This window comes from Triturus cristatus, chromosome 1_2 (genome assembly GCF_964204655.1).
Source record: "Triturus cristatus chromosome 1_2, aTriCri1.1, whole genome shotgun sequence".
Classification (NCBI taxonomy): domain Eukaryota; kingdom Metazoa; phylum Chordata; class Amphibia; order Caudata; family Salamandridae; genus Triturus; species Triturus cristatus.
In genome coordinates, this window is record NC_140580.1 from 571,548,141 (window position 1) to 571,563,363 (window position 15,223).

Sequence of the window (15,223 nt, forward strand, 5' to 3'; positions counted from 1 at the left end):
CCCAGGTTCTGCCCAGTACAATGGGTAAAAGTGTTTTTGGAGTACAGACCCCCCGGCCCTGGTTATCTTCTTTTGCATTCGAACGGTACCCCCGTGACTAGATACCAGTTCGAGCAGGTGGTCAGGGCCAGTCTGGCCAGGGCGGGGCTCGCCCAGCCAGACAAAAGGTACTCCAGCCACTCCTTTCGCATTGGCGGGTTTAGAGGCCGCACAGGTGAAGAAATTAGGGCGTTGGGAGTCTGATTGTTATAAGAGATATGTTCGCCCATGAGGCAGGCTTCAATTGATGGTGTGTTTTGCAGTGGTTATAGTGTGTATCGTGGAAATCACCTTTTCTGATTAAAATAACTTTGTGTGCACACCATGTCTCCTCTTTTATTAGGACGAGTGGTGTGGGTGATCGGGCATTCATTTGTCGCCCGGGCTGCCCAATGGGCGGCGCACCGGAACTGGATGCGGCACTTCCCACAGACTCAAGTGGAATGGATGGGGGTACCGGGGATGAGATGGTTTCAACTAAGGAACAAGATCGAGCAGAGACTAGGAGCACACGGATCCACCTTGCCCCACCTGTTGGTGATTCACCTTGGGGGCAACGACCTCATTACCCTAGGGAGACGTATGCTGCTACTAGCCATGAAAAAGACCTAGGGGAAATATGCAAGCGTCTGGGCGAGTGTGAGATCGTGTGGTCAGAGATCATCCCCCGCAGGTCCTGGCGGGGGGCAAAATCCTTAGAAGCGGTAGAGCATTCTAGGAGGCGCATTAATGGAGCGATGCGTAAGTTTACGTCCCAAAGGGGTTTGGGTTTTCTTCGCCATGAGATGATTCGGGGGAATGTAAAGGGGTACTTCGATTTAGATGGGGTACACCTTTCCCAAATAGGCATGGACCTATTTTTATTAGATTTAAGCGAAGCATTGGCGATGAGAGGGTGCAGGTAAGAGCTAGGTTGGTGGGGGACCCTGGCGGCGACGGGGGCCGCCTCCAGGGCTGTGGCGGAGTTACAGGGCGATCTGGAAGCAGGCCGGTACAAAGAGTACCTCTGTGCGGCACCAAAGGGGGTGCCGGAGCCAAAACGAGGAGCCTCCAGAGAGGTCCCGGAAGCCGTGTCGGCGCCCCGCTAGTCCTGCGGGCGGTTGTGGGCCTGAACAACCGGGGACTTGCTATGCGACGCTCCGCCCCGAGAGGGGGGGCGTGAGTAGAATTACCAACGGCACGTGATCGTAGAAAGAATCACCTGGAGGGCAGCACCGGCGGGCCTCGCTCCCGCGCTGCCCGGCTCATCAGGCGGGCAGGCAACCCAGATGGTTGCCTGCCCTTGGATCGCCCGTAAGATAACCCACCCATTACATACCGGGAATTATGTAATAAACCTGCAGCAAAATGTTACCCACTTACAACTGTTTCGTGTGTTTCTTTGGGTAACCTAATTTGGGGGAGGGGGGGACAGCGGGGTGCCCCTGGGGGTACTATGTCTACAGCATGCTTTCTTGGACTACAGGATGATGGACAGATAACGTTTATGTGGAATAAAAAAAAATGGAAAACGTCCACAGTAGCGGGCAGCATGAACATACATTCACTGATCTTCCCGCAGTCCGTGAATCGTGTTGTCAACTAAGATTACAGGCAGGTGCTGTGGGCGTGCAGATTCTCAATGAGGAAGTGGGCCTGTGCTAAGGCCCCTGACTGGGATCCACAGTACGTTTGTGTGGCATTGCCCGTCATCTCGAGTAACTGAGCCTTATGCCGGAGGTGCTGTAATGCCGTCCCCTCGCTCGTTTCCTTCACAATTGGACGGCTTGAAAAGGAGGGGGTGGGGTATCAATCCTTCGCTATCAGAGCCCGCGGCCACCCTTGCCAGCTTTGTCATGGTCTCAGAAACCTCGCAATGTTTACGTTCGATCTTGGGTTCATGGCTTTCTCCACACACTTGAGAGAGTGGCTCAGAATATGTGAGTTTATGCATTCAGTGATCGCTACATTGGGCTCATACAAGTATCAACAGCGCAATCACACCTTCCGTTGGTATCCGCGGTATGCACAGCGACGTGGTATTCATTTGGGGGCGGTATTATTCTAGTGGAGAAGGAGGTGACAATCCCGGCTTATAATGGCGATATCTGGTTGGAAAATCTAAAGCGTGAAAGGGGTCACTAGATTTTATGTGGCGCCTATCACCAGATGGACTCCATGGGGCAGCACCGCCCACCCTCTAACCACAGGCCTCGTCCATACTCCTACATTGGGATATGTCACTGTTGTCCGTCATCCTGCTTGGCCGCGGACCCCTCTAAGAGAGATTCCAAAGAGCGCTCTCTCGGGACCTGTGGTGAAAGTGGCTTGTGTAGTTTAGTTAGCGAGGTGCTGTCTAAAACACAGCTTATATTTGCCACCTCAGGCTTGTTGGCGATTCGCTCACTGCGAGGTATAGCTGAGCTTCTCTGCATGGTGATTGGTTCAGCTTTGCAGTGTTCCTGTTGTCCACTGTATACAAGCGAGGACAGGCACAGCGCTCTAGAAATGGTGACGAACGCGGCACTCGCACCGGAGGCTTCCTGGTGGATGATGTGACTAACAGGAATATGCACCGTGCATGTAAATCACAGACAAGGCATGCGCACTGTTGTGGACTCTCTTGTATGACGAACTGGGCCTGTGGTTCAACGAAAGTAAAGTGCGTGGCTTGCCACAATGACCTCTCAGGTGAAGCTCCTCGCTTCAGCCCTCTCCCCTCGCTCCCCCCTTCCCCTCTCCTCTCCATCCCTTCCAGCACTCGTTTAAAACAAGGAAGAGAGCAACAGCGCTCCGAAATCGGACACTGCCAGCCTGCGAAGACACTGACAAGTAAGGCTGCTTTTTATTACTCAATGCTTTTTTTTCGCTAGCACACTGGTTGGTAATGCACAATGGCCACTCGGGTGCCTCTCCTCAAGTTGTGCGCTGTTCTGTGCCTTACAGACGGTGCATACACTTCTGCATTAATTGCTATGCGGCATATCCGAAAAATAGTATTTATGTATGGACGGCATGTTTTCAAAAGGGACATTTTTACATTACACGTGTTTAAGATGTTTCATGTACACCACGTTTTGTAAACACTCTTTAGAAAGTTGTTATTTTTCAAGGGGACACGTGGTTAAAACGTGCGGTGCATTCTTACCAATTAGAAAGGGCAGGGCTGTCCCGGAAAAACCTATACATTTAATCCATATATTCCTTTTAGAGGCATGGTGCAAGAAGCCCCCAATATTCAGGGAGCCCCCATTCCTTTGAAGGCCTATGAATATCTGTGATATGGGATGCTGTGGGGACCCTCATATTAGGCAGGGAAGACCCATGGTTTTGTGTTGTGCCACTGGTCTCATTATTGTGAAAACGAGAGAGCAATGTTCTCCTCTTTTATACATATTTGTTTGTGTCAACACACATTAACATCTGCTTATATATTAAATGTATTCTGATTTTTTCTGCAGTCTGTTCTGCCTTTGGCGTATTGACATTCCGATTCTCTTTAATAATTAAGGACACTCCGACCCTCTATTATGTTGTATTTTTTTTTATTATGTGTTGTCTCAATGGCCTAGTTCGTAATCCCATATCTTTTGTTTACCAAATACGTACTCCCATTGTTCTGTAATCTGTGTGTGCATTGTGTGCCATAGTAGCATAGTTGGGTCTCGCATTACTGAAAATTAGAGCTATTGGTGTGGCATTATTATTTGCAACGCCAAAAGCTCAAACCTTTACTAATGCAAGACCTATTGCATTGCAAATGCTTGTTGACCAGGATGCGGCTCGGAGCGCAGAACTGAATATCATAAAAGCAGCAGAAAGAATTCAATTTTACAGAGGAAAAGGATAGTGGAGGTAACAGACGTACAGAGAAAAAATGCATAACAAATCCTCCAGCTGGTCCTGCAAAACTAAAAACCCATCAATTGTAAAACAATTATCAGACAAACCGACAAACCTTTTGTTAAGTATGCCACATCTTGTTTTTGAAATAAACAGAGCTAGGTGGTCTGCAGTTGAGTATCCCGATAGTAAAACCTCAAATACAGGTGGCTTAATGTGTGTGATTATGAAGGAAGTGAGGCATTTTACAAAGGAAGTTTAATTGTAAAAACAAATCATGCTGGAATTTAAAGCATAACGTTGGTAAGTCTAGCGTTAGTCTAGAGAAATCTTGGAAAACTCCACACATACAAAGTCTTACACTCAAGGCAAAACCTGAAGAGATCTGTAAGATGGAGATGTGGTGTGAGATGCTTAAAAAAAGCACCTACAGCGATTGATTTACTATTATGCCAATTGGACCACAAATCAGTACTGCGGATCATCTATATTTAAAAACAAAATCACAATAATCTGCTACATCAGCAGAAGGCACTGAAAATAAGTTAGGGACAGAGAATACCACCAGTACAATCAGTATATTAGATTGCACTTATCAAAAGTAATCTAGGGTAATTAAGCAATCAGGCCCCCTGGATCAAAAATCCATATTCTTTTGCAAATCCCTGAGAAGTGCTGAATGCAGCCTGGTGAATTCAGATTCAAGTGGTGCCAGTGGCATGGCAGGGTTCAGGGTGGTGTGGACCTGCCTGTAGAAGGTCAGCATGCAGCCTGTGATGGTCATGTTCATAGGCACCTGGGCAGACATGCGCCCCACAAGGATCATCTTCTCCCCGGTGTCTGGGTGGAAGGCCGAATCGTAGATATATTTTGCACGCCAGAGCTGGTCCTCAGTCAAACCTGGCGTCGGAATCCCCATTCTGAAATTAGAAGAAAGTACTATTAGTTCTGCTCAAATGTATTTCTTCCCTTTATAGGACTATGAAGCTGCTATGAACAGAGTTACAGGTTTGGGCGGAGTCCAGACAGCAACACAAGGTAGTGCTTTGAGCTCTGAGAACTTGTTGATATGCCACATAGTCCGAAAGTATTACCAGTTTGAAACCATTTCTTACAAAATATTTATTTATTTCAGGATTGTCCAACATCGGTCGATGAGGGCCAAAACCATACCAGACTTTCGCAATATATAAGAGATATTTTGGAAAAATTGAAATGTAGTTACCTGCTTTTGACACTTCTGTTGTAGCCTTCCTGAACACATCTGCTTCTTCTTCCCTACACTCCCTACTCTTCCGGTCCTGCCAACTAAAATCGATCCTTGCAAAAAGATTAAAGCCAGCCCTACACTGCAAAAGCCGCAGCTGGAATGGGGCTATGAGGGCATGGTTCATCCGTGGCAGACAATTCTGATCTGTAACCACCAGGTAAATATCAGAATTCAGAATGCCGAAATGGCCAGTCCAGCCTTGCGTCCTGGATGCAGAGTTGGCTTGTCTTTTTGCCTTTGAAACCTGGATGGCCTCTCATGGCCTGATACTAACCTAAATAAAACAAAAGGTATGTCTTCCAGCTAATTCTACGACTCCACTTAATGGGAGTGGGGGCAAAATGAACAAACATGGTTGTAGTTGTATTTACTGTAAATTGGGCTACATGACCAATGATTAATTAATACTGCAGGACTATAAGTAATGCCTCTGAATCATGCTTTAGTAGATGCTATATATAACATCGAATAAAGTAATAAAAAATGTAATCTACTCCTCTTTCCCATGTGTTCTCTTCCTCCTGCTCAGCCACATTTCTCCTCTACTGCCAGGAACCTTGGTGTACTATCTGACTCTTACCTCGAGCTTGCTCCCCAAATCTCCTCTGTGTCAAATACCTACCGCTATCCTTCATACATCACCTGTAAAATCAAATCATTTACTTCCTTGCATGCTTTGGAAGTACTTCTGCAAACTATGGTCTTCCACCACTTAATTGCTGTTCTTCTTTGTATGTTGGACTTCTGAACACTTGAATGACTCATCTGAAAAGATTCCAAATGACCAAAAAATATATACCTTCATACCTTATGCCCTAGTTCTCATATCACTCCATATTGCCATCACTTACGTTGGTTAGCAGTCTCTGGCCAATGTGGATTTCGTTTTCTTAACTGTCTCCATCTTATGCCCACCATATCTTTGTTCTTTCATTTATTTGATAAAATTATCTGTCATAATCCTGAAAATCTGGCATGGATTTGGCTGTAGCAGAGCTAAAATGGGCAACTCTGATTTACATGGTCGCATGGGCAGAACGTTCTAACTCTAAATAATTTAAATATTTACATTGAGACTACCATCAGCTGCACAAAGTAGTAGACGAAAAAGTATTCTTCCTCTATTTTAAACTATTGACATATTTGGGAAATATGAGGAAATATTTACAAGTTAATCTTCCAAGGCACTCAGACTTCATAAAGTTGTAGATGCAATACACACTGCAACAGAATGGATGACATTTCAGTATTAGGGGCATCCGCAGGAAGTTCTGCCTATCAGTACAGTTAACCAAACCGCATGCACGTAGTTTTTCAACGCATTATAATCAAAGCATCGGCAGAAAAAACAAGCCTGGCCACCAAAAATCATTGTTTTATTGCAAGCATATGCCACAATTCTTTATTTTTTTTTTTAAATGCAAAGCATACCACACCGACGGTTGGAGGCCATATGCTTGCAAGTAAACGTTAACCTTTGAAAAAATATTCACTATTGTAACAGTAAGGGTGCTGCCTAGAAGGCAAGTATACTTAGATTATGTATAGAAACCACTTTAAGCTATAATGCACATCGCAGGAAAATAAAATAGTTTTTGTCAATTCAATTCAATTCAATTCAATTCAATTCAATTCAATATCTTTATTCGATTCATACAGAGAATCATAAAAGCACAAAATTGTCTCAAACAAAACGGTTTAAATTACTGTATTATAAACACATAGTTTAAACTCACAAGGAAGACTACAGAAAAATAATGAAGGTCGGAAATTGAAAAGCCTTGTCAAATAAAAGTACTGGCCCACCAGCCCTGGCACTGAAGTGAACTTCTTTTTAGGCAGATGTAATCAGGAGATCAGTAAAACATGCAGAATGCCAATGGTTGAAGCAGCACAACAATCAGCCAATCAAGAATTGATAAAGTGCAAAAGCAACTCATAAGAGTTTCCCGGTGGGGGCGTGGCTACGCAAGCCACGATGGCGGACATGCATTGCTGAGGCTCCGTGCTCGGGCGCCTCTAACAGCTAATTTCGAGCGTCGCCGCGATCGACCAACGGACCCAGAAACGTCGGAGCCTGTCCGCATGGCGGTGCGGTGTGTGCGGCGGTCCGAAAACACTCACGACTTCTGACCGGAGCTTCCTTCTACAGAGGTGCCGCACTCCGGATCTCAAAATGGCGCCGGGGGTCCTCCGAGCGGAATCGGCTGTGGTGTGGGGAGAGGCCCTGGGACATTAGCACACCACGCCTAGCTCGACTCGGCATCTGGACGCTGTGGACCCACGGCGAACCGGAGCAGGGCTGCACAGAAAGCCACGGTGCAGACGATCGTCGGCGCCCTTGACCCACCCGCCATCTTGAACGTTGTGCATCCGACGCAAGCTAGAAGCGGGCCTCGGCCCCCCCCACTGGACATCCCAGGTACCCAACACAGCCTGCTTACAGGGGGACCGCGGGGGAAGCAACGAATATTGGCGGGGGCGGCGTGATCCGAGGGCCTTCCAACTATCCACATCGGGCCCTGCCTGACCTCCGCATGGCCGCCCATACAGCGCCTGACTCCACCGTACACCCTCGACGGGGGCCCTGATCCTGCAGCGACCGCAGTGACAGCCCCTCCGGAAGTACCCGGGGGAGCTGACACACCGCGCCTGGTCCGCCCACCATCTGGCCACAGCGGACCACCAACGAACCCCCCCCATGACCTCAAGGGACACCGGAGATCGGTGAGGGCCAGCGCGACAGATCACCGGAGAGCGCCGGCGCTCGGCGTGGGATAGTGGCGGGCCCTGAACCACTCGCAGGACATTCCAGGTACCTGTCGTGGCTGGCGCATAGTGGGGTCAGGAGGGGAACACGACTGTCAGCAGGGGCGACGCAAGTCCCGGCCCCTCAACTACCTGAAAACTGACTTTGCCTGACTTTAATATGGCCGCCTGCACGATACCCGACCCCATCGCACACCGCCAGCGAAGGCCCTGATCATACTGGGACTGCAGAGATAGCCCCTCATCCTGCACGGGGCGCGCCCTCCATCCATTGGGGCAACGCATGTGACCCTCCACTCGTACCACCGAGAGCACGTGCAGTCTTCGCGAGGGCGGTCTACCGCTCGGAGCAAATCGCCCACAACCCCCCGCACCTGACGTAGGCGATCTCTACGTCTAGAACGAAGAGTGGGAACCGGAATACCAGCGAGGACTATCTTCTCCCGGGGACACGCTCCCGCCATCCACCGACATCGCAGGGCCCCGCTTCTCTTATTTGCTGACTTCCTGCATCCCCCAGGACTTGCACGACCCATCCAGCAGCAACGCTCCCCCACCACATAGGGCGAGGATGGGGATACCAAAGCCTGCACAGCACAACACAGTACCGGAAACCGCCCCGGAAAAAATGCCGAAAGCCACAAATTGGTCCCCCAATACAGCACCTTCACCTGACCTCTCAATCTCGGACAAACTGGACAAAGTCCTCGCCGCCATCGAACTGTCCCGGTTATCTATGGAGGAAAAACTTGGTACATTGGCGACGGACGTTAACCTCCTCCGAGACGATCACCGTAAACTGGCTGATCGAGTGAGAACGGAGGAACGGGCGCTGGAGGAAATGCAGCCAACACTGAAGGAACATCAGACGACGCTCCAAGGAATCCTCACCCGCTTATCCGCGGTGGAAGAGCGTGCACAGGACTTGGAAGGCCGCTCGTGACGCTGTAACATTCGGGTGCTGGGACTACCAGAGGGCGTCGGGGCGAGCAAATCCCATAGACTATATGGACACATGGCTTAAATCTTTCACCCCGACATCAGACCGCACAGCGTTCTTCTCAATTGAACGAGCCCACAGGATGCCCGCCCAAAAACCCCCACCTTGCGCAGCCCCCAGGCCGCTGCTAGCTAAATTCCTACACTTCCGGGACCGCAATGCAGTACACCGGGCAGCGCGACTAGCGGCGCCACTACGGGTAGAGAACAACCAGATAATGATCTTCTCGGATTATGCCCGAGCAGTGCAGCAGCAAAGATCCTCCTTCCTGGACGTAAAACGGAGACTGCGTGAAAATAACAGTCAATATGCTCTACTCTTCCCGGCCCGCCTCAAGATCCTCCACAAAGGCACTTCCCTTTTTTTCACGACCGCAGAGGCCGCACATGACTGGGCCGACCAACACTGCACGCGGGCACCCAGCACTCACCCGCAACGGGGCTCACCTCTCAAAACTTTCCGTGCTCGAAAACGCCCCATGAAACTCCGCAACACCGAGACAAAAACGGCGATCGGCATCCACGACTGCCTGATCTAGAACAGATCATGAGGGAGAGACGCGAAGCTTTGCACGCAGCAACGGACCTACGCTCCACTCAACGCTCGGAACCCATAGATCGGGCCCCGCATCTTTTCTCATCGGAAGGCGAAAACGACAGTGACGACACCACTTCGGGGGTTGACTCAGTGGCACCCCCCCACGCCACCCCACAAACGGCAGACGGACTGTTGGATGGACAAGCCTCTCCTCTCTCACCTTGAAACAGTCCAGAAATACAGACTGTCAAATTGTGTCCTTATGAGTAATGTCCATTACATGCCCACTGCCAAAAGAATAGGGTTTGATACCCTGTAAGTGACCCGCATTGATCCTTCTATATGCCCGTTTAGCGCGCGCCCTCGCATGTCGCCACCCCCTATCATATAGAGTAGTTATCTCTCCCCAGTGTTACGGGAGGAAGTTTGGACACACCGTTTCCCGAACGAGGAGTGCTTTGTATTGGGACTGTTTCCCGAACCCCCACACGTCGTTTACACCCCAGGTCATACAAGTCCCACTCCGTCATGGAACTCCACACCGTAGAACAACTGAGCGGCCAGGCTCACCCTTCACCTACTCTCCCCAGGTGCAGCGCATCCCTAGGAGACCACTTAATGACCTATCTAGTGGGTGCCTCACCCAACCCACACACAGCATAGATTGCTCATGGCAACGTTGATGAAAAACGCAGACATTAACATACTCACGCTGAATACACGCGGCCTACACACCCCACGTAAGCGCTATGCGATCTATGCTTACGCGAAGCGGCAGAAAGCATCCATGCTTTTCTTGCAGGAAACCCACCTCGACTTAACTGAAGCAGGCAAGTTACGCGCAAAGTGGCGCGGCCTCATTTGTGCTACGACCTACTCATCATTTGCCCGCGGGGCGCTGATCTGGGTCCGCCCAGGGACCCCATTCCGGGAGCTCAGACGGTTGGTGGACGGGGGGGGCAGGTTCGCCCTCTTAGAGGGGCTCCTGGATGGTCAGGCTGTCCTTCTGGGAAGTGTGTATGCCCCGAACGTCGACCAGGACAAATTTTGGAACAGACTCACGAAAACCTTAGCCCAATTCACACATGTACCCTGGATATTAGGGGGGGACTACAACTGTATCCTGGACCCAGGACTGGACCGTTCCCATCCCCCGCTCCCACACTCCCCCACTCACAGACATATTGAGCGATTCAAAGCATGGGTCGCACACTGGTCGCTCACGGATGCATAGGGACTGCACCATCCTCAAACACGCCTCTACTCTTTCCACTCCATCCCCCACAATCGACAAGTCCGGCTCGACCGTTTCCTATGTTTGGCAACACTTCTCCCGCAAATCTGTCACTCGGATTATCTAGGCAGGGTCGTCTCAGATCATGATGCACATCTCCTCAGCCTTCAGTGGAGACCCCCACATCCCCCAGTCCCCACATGGCGCTTATCACGAGACTGCCTGACGGACCAAGTCTTTACGCACGAGCAACAACGTAGCATTCAAGAATACTTTACTCACAACGCGGGGACCGCATCATCAATCCTCATTGAGTGGGACAGCTTTAAGGTGGTGGCCCGCGGGGAATGTATTAAACAGAGAGCCGGGGCGAAGCGTACCCTGGAGCAGGCCCTTGATGAAGCAGAAAAGCGACTAGCTACTGCCACTAAGGCCGCCGACCAGTCAGCGGCAGCGGCGACACAAATCGCCCTATGCCAAATCAGACTACCAGGCGGCATGTGCGGACCTACGGCGGCACAACTTTCGGGCCTATGCGACCCGAATGCATAAAGACCGTGACAAAACAGGCACACTGTTAGCGTGGCTAGCTAAACAGGACACGGAGGTGCGGCCCATCACCGCGATAATAAATTCCCACGGCACCCTAGTACACTCTCAGGATGAGATCCTCCAGGCATTCCAACAACATTACTCGGCAGTCTACAATATCCCCCTATCACTTGATCTGGAGGCAGTTAACCACTTCCTAGACCCCCTCCCCCTTCCCCAGATATATGACGCAGATAAGACGGATCTGGATGCGAAGATACAAACCACTGAGATTACACACGCTATACGAGCCCTAGCCCGTGGCAAAGCCCCAGGTCTGGACGGGTTTCCACTTGAATACTACGCCACCTTTGCCTCCCAGTTGACTCCCCGCTTATCGACAGTGCTGGACACAGCGCTACAATCTGGCGAACTGCCCAAATCCATGAGAGAATCGGTGATCGTAACGTTCCCGAAACCCAACCGTGATCCCCAGCTCCTAGCCTCCTATCGGCCTATCACGCTTCTCACAGCCGATTGTAAAATCCTAGCGAAGATCTTAGCGGATAGATACTCCCAAATTATACGCCCACTAGTGCATCTGGACCAGTGTGGCTTCGTCCCGGGCAGGAATACGTCTCAGAACATACGCCGTCTTTTTCACATCCAGGATCAGATCGGCGACCGCTTTTCCCGGGCGGCGTGCCTGGTCTTGGACCTTGAGAAGGCTTTCGATACCCTAACATGGCAGTTCATCTTCCCAGTTCTCAGGCGAGCTGGACTTGGCCCCACTCTCATAGCTTACACTCGCCTTCTCTATACCAAACTTACCTCCCGGGTCCGCCTTGGACGATACATCTCCCCGGAATTCGCGATACATAGGGGCACACGACAAGGGTGCCCCCTCTCACCCCTATTATTCGCGCTCGCTGTTGAACCTTTAGCTATCCGTCTCCGCCGGGAGGGACAAGGTTGGGGCATCCCACTCACAGACACCACGCATTGTGTGTCCATGTATGCGGACGATCTTCTTATCTATATACGGGATATCACAGCGGATCTCACCCTACTCGAGATCGCCTTGACAGAATTTGCCAACGCCTCGGGCCTGAAAGTAAACTGGGATAAATCTATGGTATACCCCCTCCACCCGAACGCCCCCCCCCCCAGGAAATTTGGATTGGCGACCAGAAAATAAGTTGGACCGCGGAAGCCCCCCCGATATCTTGGGATCCGCTTATACCACTCCCCCACCAACCTCTTTGAGGGCAACCATCGTAGGGCACTTGCCAGTATACGATCCACGATTGGGTTTTGGCGGAGTATCCCACTGGCCCCGATCGGTCGGGTAGCTCTCGCAAAAATGATACTGGTCCCACGACTGCTGTATTATTTTACCAACCTCCCAGTAATCCCGCCTGATCCTTTTTTAAAGATTTGGACACACTCCTTAGCTCTCTAATATGGGGTAAAGGACGACACAGGATTGCACTGGCAAAACTAAAACTACCCACGACTCAAGGAGGCCTCGGCGCTCCATCATTCGAAGCCTATTTTCTGGCGGCGCAGCTTCAGTGGCTTTCTTACTGGACAGCAGATAGGTACACATCCGAAACATACACTACCGCGGGCCGGGTGACAACACCAGAGTTGCGTCGCCTACTCATACCGGGATCCCGTCCCACAAGGACATACCCCCTCCAAGTGGAAATAGCCCGGAAATTTGTCCAGCGCATACACCGCATGGCATCAAACCGTCCCCCATACACACCATTACTTCCATTAGTAGGCTGGCCCAAACACACAGGGTTTTTTGCTCCTGCCATGCTCCAGGAATGGACGTCCAGAGACATCGCCGAAGCAGAAATACTATTCGAAGAGGGACAGTTTAGACCGTACCAACAACTCGTGGACGACTACGACCTCCCCCAGGTCAGTTCCTATTGCACCGCCAACTCCTCAGCCACTACCGACCGTACTGCGCCCTCACATTAGGGGAGCCCCCCACGCACCCAGTTCTTCACACAATACTACGAATGGGAGCAGGCCGCTATCTTACTACATGGTTGTACAAATCGATCAGGGAACTGGCACACCCACTACTTGAACCCCTGCGGACTCTCTGGGAGGAGGAAGCGAGACGGTCATTTCACGATAATGAATGGGAAAGGGCGATTGAATTCCCCAAAAAAGTATCTAGGAACGCCCGTTTTAAGAATATACAATTTCACATTCTACATAGGGCTTACCTGACACCAGCACGCCTTCAGCGCTTCTACCCCGATACGACGTTCCTCTGCCCCCGTTGTCAGGCGCAAGCTGCAGATTTTTACCACATGTTCTGGGCCTGCCCGGGTATCCAAGCCTATTGGTCGTCTATTCACACGACGCTTCGAGACCTCACCGGACTCACCCATTTAACCACCTGGGAGGGCTGTGCGTTAGGCATAATCGGACGTAGGAAACGTCACAAAATACCCATACGCTTTGTCTCCCTAGCCCACCTACTGGCCAAACGCTGTATAACTATGCACTGGCGCTCCCCTTCGGGCCCCCCGATCGCAGCATGGGAGGGGGCGGTGCTTAAATGGGCTACAGCTGAGGAGGACGCAGTGCGCGAAGAAGAAGCTAAAGGCATACGTAAAACCCCAATTTCCCTGGCATGGGCGCTCCTGCTACACCAATTCAAACAGTCCCGGTCCCAAGAGGACCCAATCACTGGCGTGGCTACCCCCGACACCACACAGCTACCTACTGTGCATGCCCACATAGCGGGGGACCCCTCCCGATCACTCACGCCTCCCTAGGGCCCGCTAGTCTTCCGCTCCCACTCACTCGACACACCGACCTATTCCCTGCACCCGCCCGCACACCCATATCTTCCTTAGTGAGATGCAGCTGAACCGCCAAGCAGATACCCGAGAAACCATGACATCTGTCTGGCCCAACTACCTAGAATCCTATGAAGACCCCTAGTTTGGTTCTCCCCCCCGGTTTCCTTTTTGGCAAACACCTGCTACAGCACATATAGCATTACGCGAAACAGACGCAAATGTAAATGTCTATAATGATAATAGCTGATTTGGCTGCACATGTAAAATACTCATGCGTACGGAATGCATATGTTCCACGACTGTAATAACAAATGCCAATAAAAAGAATTTACAAAAAAAAATAAGAGTTTCCCGGTGCTAAAACAATTGTAACTGTTCACCCCATCCGCTGAGTAAAGCCCTCAAATGGCCCAATCGACTGCCAAGTTTTCACAGCTTTCCTAAAGAGATATTCCCCCCTGATCTTGCGGCAATGGAGCAAGAGGTGGTTCCATGCTTGGGCAGCAAGATAGGAGAGAGATGCCCCTCCCCAATTTTTTCGGGTGATCCTTGGCACCGATATTAAGTTGTCTTCAAACAAAAAGATGGCTCTAGACCAATGATAATGCTGTAGCTTCATCGAAAGATAGTGGGTGCCTGTGACATAGAAAGCTCTGTAAGCCAAGCCTAGGGCCTTAAATAGAATTCTCTTCTTAATAGGTAGCCAATTAAGCTCTTTCAGATGGGGAACAATTGGGAGACGCCTAGGCCCTTTTCAGAGTAGCCTATCTGCTGCGTTCTGAACAATCTGCAATCTCTTGAGCGGATAGTCAGGCAGACCCAGCTACATTAAATTAACATAATCTAGTGTGACATAATTAAAGCAAGGATTACTGTCCTCTGTGCTTGGAAAGGGAGCAGTCTCAATTTTTTTTTTAATGATCTTAATAAGACAAAGCATGGGCGAACTACAGTACAGATCTGCGAGCACATGGAGAGGTTAAGATCAAAATTAACCCCAAGTCCGTGCCAGAGTGGTGGTGGGGGAGGGGGGTTGGCCCACTTTGGCCAGCATTCTTGGTCCCAACTTGGCGCAGGAGAGCCAAATAGCAGGATTTCTGTTTTTCAAGTGTTACACTGAAGATTGCAGGCCCCCATCTACTTAAAAATGGCTGCTAAACAGTTCTTAAAGGCTTCACAGGACTCTA

At 50.4% G+C, this 15,223-nt stretch overlaps 1 protein-coding gene across 2 annotated transcripts in view; it reads right to left on the minus strand.

Annotated features, from left to right (window-relative positions):
- Positions 1-15,223, minus strand: part of SFXN3 (sideroflexin 3) — a 154,571-nt gene that overhangs the window by 84,483 nt on the left and 54,865 nt on the right. For both annotated transcript variants that reach the window (XM_085606486.1, XM_085606489.1), the window contains exon 3: positions 4,611-4,781. In XM_085606486.1, the coding sequence (XP_085462612.1) occupies positions 4,611-4,781 (171 nt within the window). The remainder of the gene's footprint in view (positions 1-4,610; positions 4,782-15,223) is intronic.